A 25,601-nucleotide genomic window follows, 5' to 3' on the forward strand; every position below is an offset into this window, starting at 1 on the left:
CTTATTCAAAAAAACAAAAATATTTTTCTTTAGGCTACATTTGTAGACGTGTTACTAATAATTTTGTTTGAGATTGTGTGTGCAAGTGAACATGGGAGAAGCTCATAGAGTGACAATGAAGGAGTTGGGCACTCCGGGTGCTTACATGTATGAGAGTCGGATTGTTCCTTTGTTGGTTCCAGATAACGATTTTGAAATCAAAGCAGCTATGATTACCTTGATCGAGAGGAACCAATTCGGTGGTGCAAATAGGGAAAATCCTCTCAATCATCTCAAAGATTTTGAGAAGTATTGCAATACAATTGTGGTAGCCGGAGTTGCTCAAGTTGTTTCCCTTCTCTCTCATTGGAAGAGATTTAGAGTGGTTAGATAAGGAGGTCAAACCAAGGTCTCTAAGGACATGGGATGAAGTTACCAAGGCTTTCTTATCTCTTTTTTTCCCACAAAAGAAAATGGTGGAATCTAGGGCTTTGATCCAAAGTTTCAACCAAGGGCCTAATGAGAGTCTCTATGAAGAATGGGAGAGGTTTAAGGAGTATCAACGAGAGTGTCCACATCATGGGATTCCTACCTGCCAAATTATACAAATCTTTTATGGTGGGTTGAGTTCTCAAGGAAGAGCAAGCTTAGATGCCGGAGCCGGAGGCCCGATAATGAACAAAACGGAAGAAGTGGTGGATGCAATAGATGAAGCGGTGGATGCAATAGATGAAATGGTAAGACATTATATGAATTGGCAAGTGGTGGAGAAAGAGCCAACTAGCAAGGGTTGCATGATTAGAGAATATTGGCCTTGTGATTTAAGTGGAATGAATGATCATGATGCTTCTATGTGCTCCAGTGTTCCTTGTGATGAATGTGATGGAATTGAAAATGAGCATGTGAATTACGTTGATAATCATAATTTTTAACCCAGATTTGAGGTTCAAAGAAATGTTGGAAATAGGAATTATCACAACCAAGCGAACTATGATAATTATTATCAAAGTGGTGGTTGTAGAAATCATGGAGTCCAAGAGATTCGTGATGGCTATAACAATCATGGTTATAATGGTCAAAGTCATGGCCGAGGGCATGAGGATCATAACGAAGGTTATAGTAACCATAGTCAACATCATGGCAAAAAACAAGCTAGGGGTAATTGGAATAATCAAAGTAGGGGAAATTTTCAACCTAATGTTCAAAGAGGTACCCCACTTGGATCCATTCCAAATACTCAAGTCCCATGTGATAATTTCTATGATCAACCATTTTCTTCTAGGAGTTTCTTCGAAGAGGTTTTTGAGAAACAAGACAATTTGCTAGGATCCTACATGGTCATGAATGATGAGAAGTTTAATGACATGTTCACTCAAAATAAGGAGTTAGGAAACCGATCTTCTCAATTGGCTAGTGATTTTAAGGAATTTAAGAACTCTTCTTATTTTTTGACTTCATCGAGCTTAGATTCTAAGAACCCTATGGATGCAATTCTTACTAGGACTAATAGGGTCCTTGAGAGTTGAGTACTTAAGAAGAGTGATGCTAGAGCGAGTACTAGCAAGATCCCGATTGAGATTAAGGGAGATAAGAGTCCCTTAATTGAGAAAATTGGTGAGGAACAAGTAGAAAGAGTGATAGAGAAAGACAAAGAACTTCACAAGCCCAAGATCTCTTATCCCAAAAAGTATAACAGGCACAAATTGGATGAGAAATTTGGGAAATTCATAGAGATGCTTAAGCAGCTTCATCTTACTCTTCCTTTCACCGATGTGGTAGAACAAATGTGAAACTATGCTAAGTTCCTTAAATAAATTTTGAGTGGAAAGAGGACATGTGATATGGCGGAAACGGTTACCCTAACCGATAATTGTAGTGCGATTATAATGAATAAGATGCAATCTAAGTTGAAGGATCTCGGAAATTTCTCTATCCCTTTTGCTATTAATAAGATTCAAATTGATGATTCCTTATGTGACTGAGGAGCTAGTGTTAGCCTTATGCCATATTCGGTTTATCAAAGACTAGAGCTAGGGGAACTTTTACCTTCCAAGATTACATTGCAATTAGCCGATAGGTCGATCAAGATCTCAAAGAGTAAGGTAGAAGATGTTCCCTTGAGGGTCGGGAAATTTGTCATTCCTGTAGATTATGTAGTGTTGGATATGGATAAAGATGCTACTATCCCTACCATCTTAGGTTGACCATTCCTTGCTACATCGGGGGCTATGATTGACATCAAGAGTGCTAAGATATCTCTTAAGATAGGAGAGGAGGTAGTTGAGTTTGATTTGAATGAAGGTATTAAATATCCCTCTTCTTCTTTTAAAAATTGCATGAGAATTGAACTTATTGATAATATTGTGCAATCCATGCATGAGCACTTGCTCACATATAATCATCCTCTTGATTGTGTTTTGTTGAACAAAGAAAAGATAGGTTCTCCTAGCAAGGAAGTGAAATTGTATGAAGATTTTCTTAATAGAAGCATTGAAGGAAGTGATGAACAAATTTGCATGGGGATCTCAAGTCAAGATGCTTTGCAAGTGGCCTCGACCAAAGAAGGTAAAGGTGTGCCTATGGTAGAGCTCAAACCTCTACCATCACACCTTAGGTATGAATTCTTAGGCTCAAATTCTACTTATCCCGTAATTATTAGTGCATCCTTGAGTGAGAGCCAAGCTTAAGCGCTATGTGATGTTTTGAGTAAGCACCAAGGTGTTTTGGGCTATACCATTGATGATCTCAAGGGTATAAGCCCCGCTCTGTGTACGCATCATATAACGTTTGAGGAAGCCACCCTTCCCTCTATTAAACGACAACGTAAGCTACATCCCAAAATGGGGGAGGTAGTGAGGAAAGAGATCACCAAGCTTTTGGATGCGGGAATCATATTCCCCATCTCAAGCTCTAGGTGGGTCACTCCCGTTCATGTCGTTCCAAAGAAGGGGGGTATGACCGTAGTCAAGAATGAGAAAGGTGAGCTCATTCCGACTAGGACGGTCACTGGTTGGCATATGTGTATAGACTATATACGTCTAAAAACATCCACCAAGAAGGATCACTTTCACATTCCATTCATTGATCAAATTCTTAAGAGACTAACTAGACACAAGTTTTATTGCTTCCATGATGGTTACTCGAGATTTTTCCAAATCCCAATTCACCCCGACTATCAAGAGAAGACAACGTTCACATGCCCTTATGGGACCTTTACCTATAGGATAATGTCGTTTGGTCTTTGTAATGCTCCCGCAACTTTCCAAAGATGCATGATGAGCATTTTTGGAGATATGTTGGAGGAAGAAATGGAGGTTTTTATGGACGATTTTTCCGTAGGAGGGGTTTCGTTTGAGGATTGCCTTGAGAATCTTGGAAAATGCTTAGCAAGGTGTGAGAAAGTGAACTTAGTGTATAATTGGGAAAAATGCCAGTTCAGGAAGAAATAGTGCTTGGACACAAAATCTCTCATAAAGGAACAAAAGTGGATAAGGCCAAGATCGAGGTTATTGAGAAGCTTCTACCCTCGGTGAATGTAAAGAGAGTGAGATCATTTTTGGGGCATGCGGTCTTCTATAGCAGATTCATCAAGGATTTCTCACTCATTGCCAAGCCCCTCAATGACCTTCTCCAAAAAGATGTTGATTTTGTATTTGATGAAAATTGTTTGGAGGCATTCAACAAATTGAAGAAAGCATTGACTTCCACTCCCATTGTCCAAGCCCCTAGGTGGGATTTGCCTTTCGAGCTTATGTGTGATGCTAGTGATATGGCTATTGGGGGTGTGTTGGGTTAAAGGGTTGATAAGAAACTCCATGTCATCTATTACATGTCGAAGACCCTCAATGGTGCTCAAAGGAATTACACAACAACGGAAAAGGAGTTCTTAGCAATTGTTCATTCCTTTGAAAAGTTTCATTGTTACTTGTTGGGGTCCAAGACTATTGTGTTCACCGATCATGCGGCTTTGAAATACCTCTTTGGGAAAAAGGAATCTAAGCAAAGGTTAATTCGTTGGGTTCTTGAACTCCGATCTTTTGATCTTGAGATTCGAGACAAGAAAGAAGCGGAAAATCTGGTAAAGGACCATATATCTAGACTTGAGGATTTTCAAGTCCAAGATGATGGGTCCCCTATTGAAGATAGAATGTTTGACGTCTTCTTGTATTCTATAAATGTGAATGAACTCCCATGGTTTGCCGATTTGGTTAATTACCTTGCTTGTGGGAAGTTTCCTCCTTCTTTTTCCAAGAATCGTAGTAAGAAGCTTAAGAGAGAAGCTAGGCACTATGTTAGGGATGAGCCGATTTTGTATAAGAGAGGTGTTGATGGTTTGTTACGTCGATGTGTGCCAAATGAGGAAATACTAAATGTGTTGAAGATGTGCCACTCGGATCCTAGTGGTGGACATATAGGTGTTTCTACAACGGCTTCTAAGGTGCTTCAATGCGGATTATGGTGGCTAAACCTCTTTAAGAACACTTGGGAATTTGTCGAAAGTTGTGACCGATCCCATAAGACCGGGAACATTTCAAGGAGAAATGAGATGCCCCAAAAACCCATCTTTGAGTTGGAAATTTTCGACGTTTGGGGAATATATTTCATGGGTCCTTTTCCTTCTTCATATGGGAATCAATACATTTTTTTTACCGTTGATTATGTGTCAAAATGGGTTGAAGCCATTTCTACTCAAACAAATGACCATAAGGTGGTAATGAAGTTGTTTAAAAAGATAATCTTCCCAAGGTTTGGCATTTCCAAGATGGTTATAAGTGACAATGTGTCTCATTTTGTGCATAGTGCTTTTCGGAAGATGTTGAAGAAACATGGGGTAAACCAACGTTTTGGACTCCCTTACCATCCTCAAACTAGTGGGCAAGTTGAGGTGTTCAATCGTCAAATCAAGTTGATACTTGTGAAGACGTTGCAAGAAATAGGAAGGATTGATCGGATAAGCTTAATGATGCCTTGTGGGCATATAGAACAATCTTTAAAACTCCTATTGGTACCACTCCTTACCGCTTGGTTTACGGTAAATTTTTCCATCTCCCTGTTGAGCTTGAGCATCGTACTCATTGGGCTATAAACAAGATCAATTTTTATTTGGCAAGTGCGGGTGAGAAACGTTGGTTAGATCTCCATGAATTTGAAGAGCTTCGTTTGGGTGCTTATGATTGTGCTAGTTTATATAAAGCTAGAGCCAAAGAGGTGCATGATAAGCTCATTGAGAAGAAATAGTTCAATCCCGGAGATAAGGTGCTCCTTTACAATTCAAGAATGAGACTTTTTCGCGGAAAGTTGATGTTCCGTTTGACCCGTCCATTTGTTGTTCAAGAGGTCTTCCAGAATGGTGCTATTGAAATTTCTCCTTTGGATCTCTCAAGGACTTTCAAGGTCAACGGTCATAGGCTTAAGCGTTACTGTGATATATTATAAACCCAATTCTGATAAATAATGAGGAAGTTATGGCCAAATTACTAAATTGGGCCCGGTTTGAGCCTTATATGCGGCCCAATGATCTAGGGAAGGGCGTAATATGGATTTATCATTCCTAATGCAATTAGGATTGGTTTTAGCCTTCTAGATTCTTCTAGAAGGTTCTTTTCATTCCTTATTCAATTAGCATTGATAAAATTGACTTTTGTTGACTTTTTGGAGTTTTAATCAGAATAAAAGAATGTTTTTAAGGAAAATACGATTTTTCCCTTCTGTACAGCTAAATTTTATCTGAATTTAGAAAAATGCCTGAAAAAGTTAATTAGCGCCTAACGCTAGACATTAGTGCCTGGCGCTGATGTGCTTCTAGATCGGATCCTATTGGTAGACATATGGGTGTTTCTAGAACGGCTTCTAAGGTGCTTCAATGCGGATTATGTTGGCCAAACCTCTGTAAAAACACTTGGGAATTTGTCAAAAGTTGTGACCGATCCCAAAGGACCGGGAACATTTCAAGGAGAAATGAGATGCCCCAACAACCTATCCTTGAGTTGGAAATTTTTTACGTTTGGGGAATAGATTTCATGGGTCCTTTTCCTTCTTCATATGGGAATCAATACATTCTTTTTACCCTACAGGGATAATAAAAAGTCATTCGGGACAAGGTTGGAAGACGGCAGAAAGGTTGCTTGTTAACACCAACCGTCTTTTCTATTTTCCACCAAGGGATGACCCACTTGATGGCAAAATTGCAAGACCCGAAGACCTTCTTCCATTCATGGCGCCCCATCTTAGAGAAGCGTTTCTTCCTTCTCACAAAGCAGTTTGGAGTGTACTTCTCAATATTGTCTGGAGGACTAATTAATTCTAGTTTTTCCATTAGCCACATCTGTAAAGAAATTCAATGCAAATAAATTAATATTACTATACAAAAATATGTTTTTTATTTCTGTAATTGAAAATACTATTTTTCTATCTGTAATAAAATTGGAGAGCCCCGAAAAGGCGCCTATGGATTTTTCTTTAATTCGTCAAGACTAAGCATAGTCTTTCCAACTATTAATGGCATTAGATTTCTCCCAGATTCAATCTGCTCCAAAACAGTTGATATGATTTCTTGACCCTCATTAGTTTTATTACTAGTGAGAAGATATTGATTAAGCATGCAAAAAAGAAAAGCCCTTCTTTTATAAACATCAAAAGACTCAGAATAAGGTCTATCAAAATACTGGCGAGCAAATTCTTTCAAATTAACTATGCTACCATCTACTATTTTTGTTAGATCTTTCTCTTTTAAATTAAAGAAGCGCTCAAAATCATTATAATAATATTTGTTTGTTTTAGGGATTACTACAAGATCTAATGCAGGGAAACCTAAGATAGCACCAAATTCTTCCGGCAAAGGGCTAATTTCATCATACCCTAATCTAAAACAATGTGTGTCCACATCCAAATATTCTAGGGCGGTATGAATAAAGTCTACATCAAGATCTACCCCTTTGACACCATAAATACCCCCATATGAAAAACATCTAACTCTTTTCTCTCTTTGGTAGTTAGAGACCGACACAATTCTTGAGTGAAGTTGGTAAAACTTTTAGAGACTAGAGACATGATTATTATTTTTTCAACAGCTAAGAATATATTTAATCTGCTGAAATTATGAAGAAAATCGGCTGGGCAGGGGGCTATTTATACACAAAATCGGCGTAGTTCTAATTCGGAAAGGATTTGGAGTCAGCGCTCATCAGCGCTAGACGCCAAACATTGGCGCCTGACGCCAGAGCCTGGCACCAAACGCTAAGCGTAGCGCCTGGCGCTAGACTAAACGCGTGGCGACAGGTGGTGCTAGCGTGTCTTATCATACGATCTTTCCAAAACCGCGTTTTTTGGCCTAATTCGAGTCTGACCAATGAATTTACGGTCTTTTATTCTTTTTATATCCTTTTTCTAATGATATTGATTTTTTCTTCTTAATTAATATAACTATTATATTAATTATATTATTTTTCGAATTTTATTTAGACTAAACTTTTAAGTTTTTATAAATCCAATCTTTTTTACTCTTATTTTTTCATTTTTTCTTTTTGGGGGAGAAAGTCGGGTACCCTCCATCAATAATAAAAATGCCGGAATTTTTGCGCAACGTTAATTTATACAATTCTTTGCATACACAAACATGCACATAAATAATAAATAAATACTAAATAAACTCGTAAGTAATATGTATATACAAGCATGTCTAAATAATGAGTCTAAATAAAGGCAAAGTTCTATACAAAGTCAAAATAAATAAAAAAGTACAAGAATAAACTACGGCGTCGGGGGACGTACACCCATCATCTCCTAAAACTGCACCGTACGAGGAGTAACCTCTCCACTAGCTCCAGCTCAAGTCTCCTCGGGAGGTGGAAAACTCAGCATAGGACCTGTCCACCCAAGATCAACCTGAGGCGGAGGCTACGGAGGCTGCTGCAATGACGAGTTGACCTCGTACATCCCACCACCTCTAAGAGCCGAGGTAGCCTATCTCTGGCCTACCGGCGCAACATGTGCACCCTCTGATGAAGAGCTTGAGCCCTCCAACGCCTCGGTACGGGCAGCCTCAGAACGACCACCCCGACAGCAAGAACCAGTGCAGCGACGTCTCCAACTAGACCTTGTCGGCTTTCTCCGCACCTCAGGTCTCGTACAGGTACGAGAAGGAATTGGCTGACTCTGCAAAAGAAACCAAAACCAGAAACAAGCAAAATAGAAGCAGTAATGCAAAAATAAGAAAGGAAACTACCTCCTGAACAGCATCGTCGCGACGACATGTAGCCACGTTCCTCATCCGAACGAGCTGGCTTTAGAAGGCATCTATGCACCGTGTCATCGCCATGACCACCTCGCGCGAGAACTTACAAGGAAGTAAAGTCAGTAATGATGCATAACATATGTGGACAAAAGTTGCAAATAAGCTTACCCGAGTCTGGTGGCGAGGAATCGACCGCTGCACGAAACCTTACCCTCAGGAGCTGGAGGAATCATCTCCTCAATCGGCCTTTATTTCCCTGATAATGAATGGACATACAAGGTGGCACGAACTCACTAGGATCAGCCTAACAAAAGCAAATCAAAGTCAGTAAAATGTTACTTGGGGGCTACTTAACGAAAGGTAAAAGCTGAAAATCATACCGCCACCTCCTCAGCCAGTCCAAGGACTGGAGCTAACAACGGCAGTAGCTCCTCCTCATAGCACTGCCCAGGGATCGTATAAGATCGCCAAGGGGTACCAGCTTTCTCTGACATGCTCATTAACCTCGCGGCGTTGAACATGTGACGCGGTGGAGGAGCTGGAACGACAAAGGTGTCCGAGGAATGCTAAATAGCAACCCTCTCTCCAAGATACGCGATCGCTCCATATGTCCCCAAGAAATAGCAACGCTCAGCAGTGTACTGCGCGGCTAGCCCAGGGACAACCAAGCCGACCCACGGCCGGTACAGTACGTTAGGCTCTTATAATGATTGCCAATCAGATAAAAATCTATCAAAGGTAATGCATAGTGCTCAAATATATGTAAAGAAACATAACGAGATGATCCAATCTCGGACATAAGAAGTGGACATCCCAACACGGCGGCTTCCCTAGGAAGCACTCACAGGAAACCTGCGCGGCAATGATCTCGCCGGCGCAACCGAGGGAAAGTACTCGTAGAACCAGATCTATAAAAAGGCAAAAATCATTAGCAAGCGCTAATCAAATCTTAGAGCTAAACTTTATAGGAGATAAAGTATACATCTACGACCCTCCAAAAGCCGGATAGAGCGACGTTCCCCGTGAAGGACCGGTGTCGACACGAGTCTCGTAACGCTCGGATGAAGTCAGCATAGGCCAAGCTGGCCCAATCATAAGTCCTGATGAAGTGTAGATCACGGACTGCAGGCAGGTAGTAAAGCATCACTCTACTACCCTTGTCACGGGAGAACGTCCCTGACAGCAAGATAAGTACAAAGATGCGCACCTGCTACTCTCGGATGGTCGCATCATCGTCGAAAGCCGCTGCTAGAGTCGAACGGCGAATCCCCTTCGCGCTGAACTGGGTCGACTCTACCTCAGCACGAGCCCGAACAGCAATCGGACCCAAAAGCTCCTCGACCTCGGGAGAAAAGACGCTGATCTCGTTGTCAAATGATAGCACAAGAGAGTTAAACTCCAGTCCCGTAATGAGACTGACGTCGGTCGGGGTGACCATCATCTCACCCTAAGGAAAGTGGAAAGTGTTGGTGGTGTCCCAAAAGAACTCCATCAAAGCACGAACCACCTGGTGACCCCCGCTAGAGGCAATAATAGCCTCTAAAGTCTCATAAAGCGCAGCTAGTCCGCAAGACTCCCAGAGAAGTCTCGCCTCTCCGTCATTGCCGACGTACATCATATATAGGTTGCCTAAAGTATCGCAACCTAAGCCATGGCAGTGCGTCTTACCAACCGTGATCCCCTGTCGCACCCTCTCAAAAATGTGGTGGACGGGAGAGAAGTATAGAGTCCTCTCATCCGACTCAGGGAGTCGACCGAGAGAAGTGGATGGGTCGGCATCGCCCTCTACGGGCTCGTGCTCCCGTCGAACGTCTCGGGGTCGTGAACTCGAACCTCGCTGTCTAGCAATGCCACATTGTGCAGAATTATCATAAATTAAGGTTGTATAGTATCTAAGGTTCGCCTAGCCGCATGATACTATGTTCGCGAAAAACGAAGTAAGTAGTACTAAAACAGAGCACAAATTCAAATTGAGAATATACAGCATTTTTCAAGCATTCAAACAATTTCTTGCAATACTATAGTAATTATTGTGACAAATTGGACAAGAATTGCTAGAAAAAACATCAAGAACAAGCCACATTGTCTTCCCGACCTTAAGAGGTCAAACTATGGTGATTCGTTTGTTTCTTCACCAAATTAAGTCAAACAAGTCTCAAATTACTCCGAAGGAAATATAAAAACATAATCAAGCAATTTCATGGCATAAAATTTGACAAACGAAGAGAAATAAGCAATTTAAGTTTTGAATTTTCAAGGAATTCGTGATCAAACATGTGCAAAATTCATTAAAACCGGGGTAAGTTTGAAAAAAAACTTACATAGATCGGGAAAATGGATGGAATAAGCTTTGATTTGCAACAAATTTGAGCGAATTCACTTGAGAAGAGCAAGAACGAGCAAATTGAAGTTCTGAGTGATTCTCGAGCAAAAAAAAGGAGCAGCAGCAGCGGAAATGAAGAAGAGAAGGGTATTTATGGAAAACCCGACTCTAGCGCCAAGCGACAGGCGTTGGCGCCAGTCGATAAGGCTTAGCGCATGGCGCTAGTGCCAGCGTCTGGCGCGAAAGCCAAATATGCAGCGCTAGCATTATATTAGCGGCGACAGACTGTCCAGCCACTCAGTGCAGTTGTTCCGACCTCTTGCAATATATTATGGGTTCCTTGGTACGCCAGTTAGCCCCTCTAAGCAATTTGACATAATTTTAGTAATCAGCTGGATTACAATTAAGTGATCGACCTGATGAAATATCGTCTCACTTAGCTTAAAGCGCCTAAGCATTGGATCATCGCAAAGCACCGACATAATGGTTCATATAGCAAAGCACCAACATAATGGTTCATATAGCAAAGCACCGACATAATGGTTCATAATGGTTCATAATTAAGCAAAAGGTACCAACATGCTGGTTCATTCAGCAAAAGGCACCGACATACAGGTTCAAAAGCAGAAGCGGCACATACAGGCATAGCGGAAGTAAAGTTCAAGCGAGATTTTCAAGATCGACAAGCGTAGGTCTTCGATAATTTTTCTTGGAAAATTATCGCAACAAATGAGGATAGCATCAAGAGAGGGTATCTTCGGCAGCGTTCCCAAGCTTGCGGAGAGTTGTCACACACAACTGGAGGTGATTTCAAGCGAAGTTGTCTTCGATCGTGTTCCTTGGCTTTCGCAAGATGGTCACAAAGTGTTAGAAGGTGGTTTCAAGCGAAGCAATCTTCAATGGGGTTCTCTAGCTTGCAGAAGTCTATCATAGCGGAATTGGAGGCAGTTACAAGCGTAGCAGTCTTCAGGCGGCATTCTCTAGCTTGTAGGAGGTCGTAAAAAATACAGAAATACAGCGATGCGGCAGTAAAACGCTTACTTTCAGAGACGTGTGCTCGACGGTGCAAGATATGTGTTTCTTAACTCTTTTATCTGTTTAACTAACTCTAGTTTTCAGGTATCGGTGTTACAAGAATTATTTGGGATCGCAAGACCGTTCTGAATCATTCTTCGTCCCTATCGATACTTTGACTTTTGTTTTCAAAACTTGCGTTTCTCCAAACTTAGTCAAACTGTGGGCTTCCGTAGACACCCATTTGTGTCTCCCCAAATCCAAACCCGGTGATGAGTACCTTTCACGTCGAATCATAATCGAATGAAATGAAAGTGTGGAAAGTCTAGTGTTGCGAATAGTTTTAATTTCATTTCTTTTCTCTTTGTTTTTGAAAACCTATTTTAAGAAAACAGCCACTCCAGTTTGTTTGGTTCATTTCAAGGGTCCAATAATGGTGTATTTGGATGGGACTTGAAAAGAGCATTCCAACGATATATTATAAGCCCAATTCCGATGAATATTGAGGAAGTTATGGCCAAATTACCGAACTAGGCTCGGTTTGAGCCTTATATGCGGCCCAATGATCTAGAGGAGGGCCTAATATGGATTTATCATTCCTAATGCAATTAGGAATGGTTTTAGTCTTCTAGATTCTTCTAGAAGTTTCTTTTCATTCCTAATTCAATTAGCATTGATAAATTGACTTTTGTTGACTTTTTAGAGTTTTAATCAGAACAAAAGAGTGTTTTTGAGGAAAATACTATTTTGTCCTTCTGTACGCCTAAATTTTATCTGAATTTAGAAAACGCATAAAAAAATTGATTAGCGCCTGGCACTAGCATTAAGATTCACAGAGGTGATAACTCTACTCCCTAGCGCCTGGCGCCTGGCGCTAATATAGAGCTGACTTTGCAACTACTCCTTTATCAATTCGTTGCCTTAGAGACATGTTCCTGAATAATATGGTAATTAAGCACATGAATTTACTTAACTTAAACAACAAATCAATCATCCATCCCATAAAGATTCAGAGAGGTGATAAGTCTATTGTTCACAAAATATCTTGAGTACTAAACGTTTCACAAATTAACTAATAAGTCTAAATTGCCATTTTAAAAGCAAATATAGATAACATCTTAAGATAAATTGTCACAGGATTTTATTATAATTTTCATACAATTATATCATATAAATCAACAAACACTTCACAATATAATTTATCACATAAGAGTGGAATTCACCTTCTAGTTCTTCCACTTAATGAATAATTATCGAATAATTCATGAAAAGTTTGATATACCTTGGAATATAAAATTCCCAAAAGACTATCATTCTTAATGCAATTCGAAATTTAATTCAAACCTTATACTCTAAAAATGTAGTTTGGACAATTTTTTAGTCCATATGCACATAATTCACATAAAGTTTTGAAATCACTTTTGAATACGTTTCAAACTCTTTAATTTCAAAAATATTATATATAGTTATAAGTTGAATACATCATTCATAATGTGGATTAGTTGGACCAATAAGATCTCATGAAGGAGAGGTTAGGGTTGACGTTTTTCATAGCCCAAGTCCTGCTTAGCCAGAGCTCATTGCCAATCCAATAATCCCCACTATTACTCTTTCTTCATATTAAAATAGAAATTAGTTTTTACTTAAATATATACTTAATATGTACTTGAGAAAAACAATGCTAAAATCTATCCTATATGCTCTTCTTAGGTCTACCCATCAATTTTATATTCCCATTTTTATCTTTTGATGACCCGAAAAATGATACCACTTTGTAACAGTCCCAAATTACTCTCTAATATTAACAATAATAATCCAACTTTAGGGAGTAAATTGGGAGTATTATCGCCACGTTATTACGTAAGGCTTAACCTTGTTTTGCAGCAGAAAATAGTACTTATCTTTATTAATAATAGTAGTAATAATTTTGAAACACCTTTGCAGCAACTAAAACACTGATACTATGTTGACTAAATTAAACTAGGTGATCACCACCCGTCGTTTCTAGTTCCGCATATAATTCACGTTGTCTGGTCATCATCACCTATCTACACATCATTAATTATAAGAAGGGAAAAGCCAAAACAAAACATATACGTATTAGCCAAAATACTAAGTCCATACAAATGCTAGACATGTATAATCAATTAAATTAATTAAAGATGATTTTGAAGAAATTTGACTTTAATAAATAATAATTTTTCCAAACCATTCATGAATAGGAATTCATGTATTAAAACTTGTCAAAAGAACCAAATTCCGAAATAACCAAATTTCCAAAGGTAATTCTGAATAGGATAGATCAATCATATTTTCATAAATCATTTCCCATCTAAGTGTGCACACCCCCCAAGATAGTAATTCCTTTACATAGTTCTATCAAGGGAAAAGACTAGGTCATACAATGTCCATAGTCATCAACTTACTCCACGTAGTGAAAGTTTAAAAAAATCCAAAGATCCAAGGAATAACTAATAATAAACTTTCAAATATCTCGTACTCAAGAGAATTTAAACAGTAAAACTTCCTTTTTAAACATCTTGAATATCAGTACAAGTTCATAATCAACCATTTAAAATATTTAAAAATTTGAGATCGAACAATTAAAACATGTTTCACTGAAATATATTTCACAATCATTTATACATCGTTCGAAATCATTTAACATTTAAACATGGCTCAAAATGACTTAACATGTAAATCACGTTGCATATAAAAGTCACTATTATAAAAGATCTAGCCACGTGTACGTACCTTGATCTTTGCACACAAGTACGGAACTCCTACTTACGAACACCAAATTCCTTCTACAACAAACCAATAATCCTAATCAAATACTTTTCAACCTGTAAACACGAGGACTAGAATACCGACTTTGACTGGTAATAATAGTAGTTAGTAATAATAGTAATAGTAGTAATAGTAGTAGCAGTAGTAATAATAGTAATAGTAGTAGTGTTAGTAGTAGCAGTAATAGTAATAATAATAATAATAATAATAATAATAATAATAATAATAATAATAATAATAATGATAATAATAATAATAATAATAATAATAATAATAATAATAATAATAATAATAATAATAATAATAATAATAATAATAATTTTCTTAGTGTGGATCCAAGGGTTCTGCTGGGTTAGCTGGCTCCTGTCAACCACCTACACAAGGCCGCACGCATAAACTGCCCTCGGGGGTGGTTCGAGGATCCCCCTTCCGAAGCTTCAGTTAGAGAGTGTTTAGAGAGTGAAAGTGTACTTAGAAAGATGTAGAGAGTGTAATAACGTTTTTGTCTCCCCTCTTTTCCGTTGCACTTTACCCTCTATTTATAGGCGTACTATCTCCTTCGTGGAGAGTTTAGCCTGGTCAGCCCTGCGGGCTGACTCTGCCGGGCTGATGAGCCCTCCTTTAGTTGCTTATTCGGCGGTGAGTGTGCACTCTGGGGGCTGGGCGATAGTTCAGCGGGAGCTATCCTGTATAACTAGCCCCTCAAGAGGTTATATGAGGTCACTCATGCCGACTCTTTGCCTGTAAGAACGATCTTCTCAAGTGAGCCCAGCTGGAAGATAGCTCAGCAGGAGCTATCCCCTACAACTAGCCCCTCAAGAGATGGCGTGAGGTTCTTTCATGCCAGTTGTTATGGGCGTGTAGCCTTATTGTCCTTGACTCAACGGGTCGTCTGACTGAAATAACCTGCACACTCCTAGCCCCTCAAGTCTCTAAGGTGTTGAGGCGCCTTGGAGACTTGGGAGGTTAGGCATTGCTATTGCTGAGTCCGTTGCCCTATTGCTTGTATGGTGACATTGGTTCCAGACTTAAGAAGTGACGAGCTCGCAGAGAGGAATTTCGATCACTCCCGCTGAAGTCTGAGAAATGACGAGCTTGCAGAGAGGATTTTTGATCACTCCCGCTGAAGTCTGAGAAATGACGAGCTTGTAGAGAGGATTTTCGATCACTCCCGCTGAAGTCTGAGAAATGACGAGCATGTAGAGAGGATTTTCGATCACTCCCGATGAAGTCTGAGAAATGACTAGCTTGAAGAGAGGATTTTCGATCAATTTTTTTTATTTGTTTTTTATTTTTTTTAGGCGGGAATCGCATTTGCATGAGTGGGACACGTGTTGGTAATCCGAGCTGTCAGTTTGATTTTACTGAAGTGACATGGCGGTTTGGCTTTGCCTTGTGTCTAACTGCCCATTTACTCCATATTAATTTCATTGTCCCCCTCTTTCACTTATTTCTTTTACGCCTCCAATTTTTTCATCTTCCCTCTTTGTTACTTTGGCATTTTGAAATTTTCGCTCTTTTCTCTTCCTCTGTCAAGCGTCTCTGATCCTCCATTATTGTGGTAAGTTCTTGCTTCTTCGTCTTTATTTTTGTCCTGACTTTCGCTTTACTTGCTTTTTCTCCTTTAATTCTTGCTCTTTTGTTAACTTTTTCCTTCTTTATTCTTCTTAATTGCAGATTCGGACTTTTGTTTTGCTTGGGCTTTTATCTCCGCCATTGTTGTTGTACTCTGTTGCTTCTGCAACTTTTTTCCTTAAAGGTACTTACTTTGTACCTTTTGTTGTTTGTATTTTCCCAATTTTGCTTCTTTTTACTTTTTCTTCGCAAGATTGTGCCTTTTGATTCTTCCCAATTGTCGCTATTCCCATTTCTTCTCTTTTGTTGTTGTATTTGCATTCTTGGCTTTTTTCTACTTATTCCTTCATTGTTTCTAAACTGATTCTTTGATTTTCTCGTGCCCAATTGCTTTTTCCTTCCTTTGCGGGCCTGTATTCCTTTGTAGATTTCATAATGTCTGACGCCTCTGATAGTCAGAATATGAGTGAGCCTCAAACGGCCACAGGATCGGATTCCTCCTCTTCCCGATCTTCTTTTTCAGGTGAGCGTTCTGCACACTCTTCTTCTATTTCTCCTACTCCGTTACAAATTGTTATGCCTCCTGACCTTCCCCCCGCTGCGAGCGGGATGGGTACTACTGCGACTCCTGCTGCTGCGTCTGGGTTAGGCAGTAGTCGTCCCGCAGAGGGTAGTGCATTTCGCTCTTTCCAGCGTAGACCCCGTCCTGATTTCTTTGATCCTTACTGTGAGCGAGTGCTTACGCTGGATGGGATTCCCTTATCCCATCTTACTCGCTTGAGGTTGCGCGCAATGCGCCATAAAATGTTGGCTGATGCTTTTAAGGCCAATCCCCCTGATGTGTCTCTTGTTAGCCCTATTCCCCATGTTCAACCTTTAAACAGTTTTGCTTGGCTTGATGACATGGTTGACATGCGTCGGTTTGATCATTATGTAGTGCGCGGTGGGAATACTAGGACTCCATCACCTTCTCCTTCCCCAGCAGTTCAATCAAGTAGAATGGCTGAGTCTCCTGGTGACCGCTCATACTTCGACTGTCAGCCCACTTATGTTGTTGAGCCCGTAGAGGAGGGCAAGACTGAATTCTTCCTTGATGACAAGTGTTATGGGCCTAAGAACTGTGTGCTAGATTCCAGTTGGCGTAAGGACGCTGAGAGACTGGGCCTGGCTGCTGTTGGGCAGAAGTTTTACGGTTTTGGGGAGGGCTACGAGATGGTTCTGCCTGCTAATGGTGCGAAGTTATCAGCCCCTCCTGCAGGTCATATTGCTGTGTTTGCCTCAAAACTAGACTTGGGCTTGAGGTTCCCCTTGGACTTTACCTTAGAGAAGCTGCTACGTGCTTTTAACATCTAAATATCTCTGGTGCACCCTGCCTCCCTTCATACCCTGATTTGTCTACTGTGGTTTTTGAGGTTTCGAAGGTACCCTAAGTCCTTGCATTTGTTCAAGTCTCTCATGAGCCTGAAAAGATCAGCCTCTGGGATTGAGTCAGGGTGATACTATGTCGCTCCCAAAGAGAGTAGAGTCTTGTCCTACCCAAAACTTGGGCGTTTCAGGGACTAGACTGGCAAGTTCTTCTGGGTGAGGGTGCCTTCCAATTTTGCTGCTCCGCGCAACTTTAGAGTGATTCGCACCAACATGGCTGGGGTCACAGTTTCTCCCTCTGAACCTGCTCGTGAGACAGAAGCTTTTGAGGATCTACAGGGAGCGGGGACAGGTGACTCCAAGTTTCCCAAGGTCTGGCTGCCCAACTCTATTTACATCGTGGGAATTAGCAGCTTTCTGCCATGCGTTTGTGCCGTACACATGAGCCTGGTAAGCTCTTTTTGCCTTCTGCCTTTTTTTTTTTTTTTTTTTTTTTGTTTTCTGTCTTTTCTTCTTTTTTTTTTTTTTTTTGCTCTTGCCTCCCTGCCTTATTTGACTTTTTGTCATTTTTTGTTTTTAGGCTATGACAAGTTGGACAAACGCATGCTCGGGCTGGCCGATAATAGGAAGGACCCTTTGACTGCCACTCCTGAGAACCCTCCTCAGCTCTTTGATACGCAAAAAGTGTTTGCGGGTTCCCTGAAGGGCGAGGTGCGTTTAGCTCTTGCTGAGCTGCGGGCTGTTGTTGGCACCGTGGCTACTGGCGAGCGTGCTGGGTCTAGACGTGCTGAGCCTGAGCCTTCGTCTTCTACTGTTGGGAGTAGGCGTTATACTCGCCCTGCTCCTCGAAAGGTGGCTTCAGATTATGAGGCGTTAGTGGCGCCTACGGCTTCCCATGAGAAGAAGTCTGTCGCGGCTTCCGGCCGGGTGGCACCTCAGACTACTGCTGCGAAAAGGCAACGTGAACAAGCTTCAGAAGAACCAAAGGCTAGTGCCGATGATTTTGCTGACAGTGTTCTCCAATTTCCCTCTGAGGGGATTGAGACCACTACTGCAGGTGAAAAACTCGTTTCCTCTCCTGAGGATGTTTTGCTCTTTCCTTCTTCTACTGATGATACTGCTGCTGCGAAGGGCACTGCACTTCCTTTTGTTGCAGCTACTGATTTTAAGCTCCCTGATGAATCTGTCATGGAGCTTCCAAGGATTTCGCCGCGTCCCTACGGGCTGAGGGGTCGGCTCCGAAGCGCTACCTAGGGTTGGCTCTCCCGAGCTGCGGGCTCTCTCCAGCAAGATCGTCCAGTTATTGACCTACAGGACGATCCTATGTCTTTTGCCCCTACTAGGGATGATCCAGAGGCGAAAAAGGCTCGCACTTTTCGTGGCCTAGACCCTCTTGCTTCCACGTGTGCCAACACTGGACTTCTAGGAGGGAACTGTTGGTGGGGGAGACACTAAGAACTCCAGTGAGCTTAACCGTTGCGTTCATCAGTTCTTTGGTGATGCCTTTGAGAATCCTCTTTCTGCATCCTCACCCTCTACTAGAGGGACTTTTCGCCCTACCGGGGCCATTGAGTTTGCTAAGGTCCCTATTGACATTCATCTTCGCCCAATACTCTGTCCTTCTGGAACTGAGAACGCTCCCTTTCGGCCTTTGATGAATGTGAGGGCTGATGAGTCTTTTTTTGTAGACAAACCTCATAAGGGTGGTACTCTAGGATACCGTCTGACTCAGGGGGTTCGTCTCCCTGCGGATTCTACGCGCAGCTCAGTCAGCCTTCCAGCAGCAACTGCTTGCCATGATTTGCAGGTTCAAGCTGCGAGGGATGCTATAGCAAATGAGGTGACTCCGCTGAGGGAGAAGGCGGATGCCCTGCAACTCCAATTGGGAGAATTTCAGCTCACTCAGACCAAGCTGAAGGACTGCGAGGAGCAGTTGGGGACTTCTCAGGCCAGGGTGAAGACGTTATAGGCGGAGGTGGAAGATTTACAGGCTGCGCATGCTGTTGCGCTGGAGGCTGCTAGGAGAAAGGCTCTCAAGTCTTTTGCTCTCTCTCCTATTTTTGCTAAGATCCTAGCTGATCTCCATGATGGAGGATGGGAAGCTGCGGCTCGATGCGTTAGCAGCTTGTATGGTGAGGGTGAAGAGCAGCAGGCTCGCTTTAATGCCTTCTGGGCTAAGGTTGTAGCTGCAGGTGAGGCTGGTTTGTTCGATTTTCCCGCTGATCACCCTCGCGCTGCTGGCTGCAAGATCCCTAACCAGGCCGTGCTGAACTTGGAGGTGCCTCTCTGCCCTGACGTTGCTGCAGCTATTGGAGTGGAGTCTCTGACTGATGATCAATAAAGGTTATGGCGGTTGTCACCCTCCTACTCCAGTGGATCCTCTGAGTTTCCCTCACCCAGATCTGTTGTAACTAGGTAGTTTTTGTTACTATCTTTGGGGTGTATAGCTTCCAAAGATTATGTTTCTCTGTGTATTTTCAGAATACTTTTTCTTTCGTTGCTGGGTCTGTCCAGCTTAACTTGAATTTCTGATCTTCTAACTTTACCCGCTAAGTGTTTCCTTGTCCTAGTGGATGAGGGCTCAGCTTTATTTGTTTTGTGACTGACCTGGTGAATGTTTACTATGCCTTGGTGGGAAGGGGTTCAGCCTTATAATGTATGTTCCTTATGATCTCCTCTTGTTGCTTTTCTTGCTATTTACTTCATTGTTTGCATGCTTGCTCTTTATTACGTTTGGCGGGGACTCGTAGGTTGCGCCTTCCTGTCTTTTTAATTTAGCTGCCTAGCACTTTTCTATTTCTTTTGCGCTCTGCTCTGCTTCAGCGGGGACTTTGTTACATTTTGTCCTTCCTGCTTTATCTGCTTCAAGTGTTTGCGCGTTGTGTACTTCGCTTGGATTTGACCAAAGGCTTCGTCTGCGTGCTGGTTGACATATTTGATTGAGCGTTATTTGACTTATCCTTGCTGAGACTTATTTGTGTCGATCAGCTTTTTGCTTATTTCGTCTGTGTCATCAGCTTGCTTTGTTGTGACTTATTTGTGTCGTTCAGCTTATCTATGTTGCGACTTATTTATGTCGTTCAGCTTGTTTATGCTGCGACTTATTTATGTCATTCAGCTTGTTTATGCTGCGACTTATTTATGTCATTCAGCTTGTTTACTGCCTTCTTACTTCTTTTTGTAAAGGCTTATTGCTTGATCATCTTCTCCTTTCCTCTGCCCCTCGAAGAAATGGGCTGAATGGGTCTAAGAGAACCTTAGTGTTGCCCATGTAGCTCATCTTCTTCTTTTCCTCTCTTCTCCCCTGCTCAAGCTGAACGTGTCAGGCTCCCCCTCAAACGTCCCCGAGGTGGTGCCCTATTTTGCTTTTTGCAGGTGAAGTGAGGTTTGAAGGAGGGATGCTTTCACTTTGTCATTTTGTGCTAGAGTGCTTCTTGCCTCTAACACTTTATTATTATTCTTGTTTGATTTCTACATGTTAGTATATGATGCTTGGGCATACTATATTAAACAAATTTATGCAATATACTCCTCACGCAGAGGCTTGTATTTCATTGAATAAAAATGGCTCAAATGCCTTAGTTAACATAACATGGACTGAATAAAGGTTTATCAACTTGAAACGGCTATGTTTCAGGCTATTTAAACAAAAAATTTCTTTAACACATCAGCATTGAAACTGTTTCTTAAGACCTGACCTTCTTGATCTGCAAGGAGGAACGCGCCAGGTCCAACCTGCTCGTGGATGATGAAAGGGCCTTCCTAGTTTGCTGACAGCTTTCCATGCTGATTTCCTCTTCCATCTGCTGCTGTCCTCCTGAGGACTAAGTCTCCTGGCAGGAGCTCCCTGTGCTTGACCCTTTTGTTGAAAGCTTCTGAGATCCTGCTCTTTTGGGCTTCCAACTTAAGGGCTGCTTTTAGCCTTACTTCTAGCGGGAAGTCTAGCTCTTCCAACATGCGCTTTTCATTTCCTTGCTGCTCATATTGCTGTACCCTCAGGCTGGGGATTTGCACTTCCACAGGGACAACTGCATCAACCCCGTAGGCCAGGGTGAAAGGGCTTTTACCGGTTGACTCCTTCTCAGTGGTCCTATTTCCCCACAAGACCTCTGGGACAAAGTCTCCCCACAGACCCTTGTACTCCTCCAGCTTCTTCTGTAGGGCTGTCAGGATCAGCTTGTTTGCTGCTTCTGCTTGGCCATTTCTCTGCGGGTGGCAGATTAAGGCACTTGCATACTTGGTGCCCATATCTCCTAGGTAGTCCTTTATGGTATCACAGTCAAATTGGCACCCATGATCAAAGACTATGCACTGTGGCACCCCGAATCTAGTGATGATGCTCTTCCATATAAATGTTCAGATCTGGGTTGCCTTTATGTTCTTGGTGGGCTCAGCTTCTATCCACTTTGTAAAGTAATCTATTGCCATAATGAGATACTTCCTGCCCGCTGACCCAGTGGTGAAAGGTCCCAATATGTCCATTCCCCACTGAGCGAATGGGATCAGGCTGAGGATTGGAGTCAGATCGTTTGCTGGCTGGTTTATGACTGGTGAATATTTTTGACACTTGTCTCATTTTTTAACATGCTAGTGCGTCTTGTGTGAGAGTTGGCCAATATGCCCCTCTTCTAAGGACCTCTACTCCCAATGCTTTCCCGCCGATATGGTTGGTACATATTCCGGAGTGGGCTTCTTCCATAATGCCCTCCTACTCCCATTCTTAAATACACCTCAATAGTGGCTTTGAGAAGCCTTTCTTGTTGAGCTCTCCATTCATCACTACATACCAATTTGCGTCTTTCTTCACCTTTTTAGCCTGTACTTCCTCATCGAGCAGTGAGCCATGAAGTTTGTATGCCAAGATGTCTGAGAACCAGGCTCTCTGACTCCCAACGCAGTTTACCTGCTCCTTTTCAGCGATGCTGCTTTCCTCTAACACTTCGACCATCACTAATCTTGTGAAGCTTTGTAAGGTGGAGCTGGCTAACTTAGATAAGGTGTCATCCCAAGAGTTTCCTGATCTGGGGACCAAGTCTATCTGCAAAATGGACTAGCTGGGCTGCCAGTTCTTTCACTTTGGTTACATATTTCATCAAAGTGGCTTCCCTTATCTCATATGCCCCCTGCAGTTGGCTGGCAACGAGCTGAAAATCAGGCTGCAGGTGTACTTTGCGGGCTTCGGCTGCGAGGCTCAAACGCAGGCCTACCAGCGTCGCCTCGTACTCTGCTTCATTATTAGACGCTTTGAAATTGAACTTGATGGCATACTCAAATACGTTTCCTTCTAGAGACGTCAGTATGACTCCTGCCCCACTCCCCGTTTGGGCTGAGGATCCATCCACTTCCACCTTCCAGACCCCAATGTCATCCTCTTTCTCCTTATAGGAGGCTTCCACTATGATGTCTGCTAAAGCTTGTGCCTTGCTGGCTGCTGTAGGCTTGACCTCGAATTCTCACTCAGAAAGCTCGATTGCCCACTTTAAGAGTCTACCCAATGCATCCATCTTTTGTAATGCTTTCTCCAGCGGGTGGTTTGTGAGGACCTCTATTATATGCGCGTCAAAATATGGTTTTAGCTTTCTTGCTGTTGTGACCACTGCGTAGGCTAGCTTCTCTATTAGGGGGTATCTTTGCTCTGCCTCGATCAGCACATGGCTCAAGAAATATACCAGCAGAACGGCTGCGATTGTCTGTATTGACGCTGAGATGTACAACTGCAGTTTTTCCCTCAGCTCCGGGCTGGTCATTGTTGGGAGTTTAGTCAGATGCTCCTTAATACCCTCAAAGGCTTCTTTCTCCTTAGTCCCCCACTTGAATTCTCTGTTTCCTTTCAATAGCTGATAGAAGGGCAAGGCTTTGTCTGCTGACTTGCTGATGAATCTGGTCAGTGCGGCCATTCTACTTGTCAACCGCATGATATCTTTGATGCTCTTAGGCTCGGGCAGACTGAGGACTGCTTCGACCTTTTCTGGGTTGGCATCTATTCCTCTATCGCTGATCAGAAAACCCAAGAACTTTCCCGAGCACACTCCAAACACACATTTCTTCGGGTTGAGCCTGATTTTATACTTATTCAGGGTGGCAAATGTTTCCTCTAGATCCATGATATGTCCAGCCTGTGTGACGCTCTTAAAAATTGAATCGTCAACGTATACTTCTACATTTCTTCCCTTCTGGTGAAGGAACACTCTATCCATTGCCAACTGAAAAGTTGGTTCAGCGTTCTTCAGCATGAGGGGCATAGCTATGTAATTATACACTCCCCCTTGGGTAATGAATGCAGTTTTATGCCTGTCTAGCTCGTGCAGGCTGATTAGATGGTACCCTTAGAAGGCGTCCATGAAGCTTAGCAGGGCGTGCCAGCTGGTTGAGTCTACCAGTTGATCTATCCGTGGCAGTGGGTAACAGTCCTTCGGGCAGGCCTTATTAAGATCCGTGTAATCAACACACATTCTCCATTGGCCATTTGCCTTCTTCACCATGACCACGTCGGCTATCCATTCTGGATAGTCACAGGGTTCAATAAATCCTACTTCCAAGAGTTTTTCCACCTCTTCCTGGATTGCCTGGTTTTTTCCGTGGAGAAGCTTCGCGTTTTCTGCCTGACTGGCCTAATTTAATATCCTCCTTCACATTCAGCGTATGCACCATGACTGTTGGGTCAATTCTGGGCATCTCATCTGCGGAAAATGCAAAAATTTCTTTATTCTTTCTCAGCAGCTCTATGAGGTGCACCCCTACTCTTGGATCAATGTCTTTCCCAATTTTCACCGTCCTCGAGGGATTACCTTCTGTGAGCTTGACTGTGAAATGCTCCCCGCTGGGAAGTGGTCTGGCCATTTCTTCTTTTGTAGGCTCGAAGTTTTCCATTGCCAACTTCTGTTTATCTTTTTCCTTGTGATACTCTTCACGCTTCCTTTTCCTCGACTTCCTCTCACGTTGCTCAGGGAGCCTTCTCTCGGAACCGAACTGATGTCTATTTTGGCAGGCTGCTTTAAGGCAGTTATGTAACATTGTTAGGCTGTCTCCTGGGTTCGCCTGAGCTTTGCTGACCGACCCTCATTAGTTGTGTAAGCCATGGCCAGGTGGTAAGTAGATACCACCCCACCTATCTTGTGGATGAGCGGTCTTCCCATGATTACATTGTAGGGTGAAGGGGAGTTTATCACGAGAAATTCTGCTCGGCAATCACGCCTTCTTGACCTCTCTCCTACCCGGAATGAGAGTTCGATTATGCCTTCTAGGGTAATCCCCGAGCCATTAAACCCAGAGACCTCATAGTTTTCTCTCTTCAGGTCTTTCCTATCCAACTTCAGCTTATTAAACGCACTGATGTATATGATGTTGGCTGAGTTGCCTCCATCTATCAGTATTCTATCCACCTCCCAGTTTGCAATTCTCATTGTCACCACCAGCGGGTCATCATGAGGTTAAATTATGCCCTTCTGGTCATACTCGTCAAACGTGGCTCGTGGCTGCGGGGGAAGAGGTGGCCATCTACGCTTATCATTATCGTTTATTTGATGTATCATTGCCCTTAGGTTAGCCCGCGCTCTATTAACTGTCCCCCCGTGTACTGGACCCCTGCTGATCACGTACACCCTGCCCTCTGGCTTGCCATCTCTATCCTTGTCTCCAGCTGGGCCCCTATGACCTCCTATGCGGTCAACTCGGCCCGCTCTATCCTCCTCCCTTCTTTTGAGAGGGTCATCACACTGCTTAAATTGACTCAAGTATCCTCTCCTGACTAAGTCCTCTATGTTGTCCTTCAAGTGCGTGCATTCTTCAGTGGTTTGGCCATAGTCCCTATGAAAGTCACACCACTTACTAGTATCACGACTCTTGTTTACTATCCTTGGAGGCCTCTGCCACTTATCATTTGCCTTATTTACGCTGAATATGTGAGATTTGGAATGGGTTATTGGGGTATACTTATCAAACTTCCCATGCCTTGGCCCTCTCCTTGGATCGGACCTTCTCAGTCCCATTGCCCTGTTCGCTTCCCTGCGGTTTTGCTCAGCCCTGCTTAGCTGGTCCACCCTGGGTGTGTTCTCTGCCCGGGTGACCTCTGCCCGCTTAACTGAGTCACTTGTTGCTTTCCTACCCAGCATTGCTCTGTCAGTCTCGTCTACTTTGATGAACTCATGCGTTTTACCCAGCGCTTCAGCGAGCGTTTTGAGGCTTTTACGCCTCATATATGCTCTGAATGGTGACCCTGGCAGTAGGCCACTCTGCATTTCTAACAGCACTACCTCCTGGCTCATATTTGGAATGGTTGTTGCCTCCTTGTTGAACCTAGTGATGAACTTCCTCAGGGGCTCA

At 42.5% G+C, this 25,601-nt stretch overlaps 2 protein-coding genes and 1 non-coding gene across 3 annotated transcripts; all 3 read right to left on the reverse strand.

The window, feature by feature from the left end:
* Positions 1-459: 459 nt before the first annotated feature.
* On the reverse strand, positions 460-565 carry LOC145625798 (small nucleolar RNA R71). The gene has a single exon (XR_014110700.1). It is a non-coding gene; the product is annotated as a small nucleolar RNA R71 (small nucleolar RNA).
* Positions 566-20,811: 20,246 nt separating this feature from the next.
* Positions 20,812-21,527, reverse strand: LOC145624957 (uncharacterized). The gene is made up of 2 exons (XM_081678044.1): positions 21,055-21,527; positions 20,812-20,917 (listed from the first exon to the last, which is right to left on the reverse strand). The coding sequence occupies exons 1-2, from the start codon at positions 21,525-21,527 to the stop codon at positions 20,812-20,814; spliced, it is 579 nt and encodes a 192-aa protein (XP_081534170.1).
* A 2,768-nt stretch (positions 21,528-24,295) lies between these two features.
* On the reverse strand, positions 24,296-24,682 carry LOC145624958 (uncharacterized). The gene has a single exon (XM_081678045.1). It carries the CDS (start codon positions 24,680-24,682, stop codon positions 24,296-24,298), a length of 387 nt encoding a protein of 128 aa, XP_081534171.1.
* Between the last annotated feature and the right edge of the window lie 919 nt (positions 24,683-25,601).

Source organism: Chenopodium album, chromosome 3 (assembly GCF_948465745.1).
Source record: "Chenopodium album chromosome 3, dcCheAlbu1.1, whole genome shotgun sequence".
NCBI lineage: Eukaryota > Viridiplantae > Streptophyta > Magnoliopsida > Caryophyllales > Amaranthaceae > Chenopodium > Chenopodium album.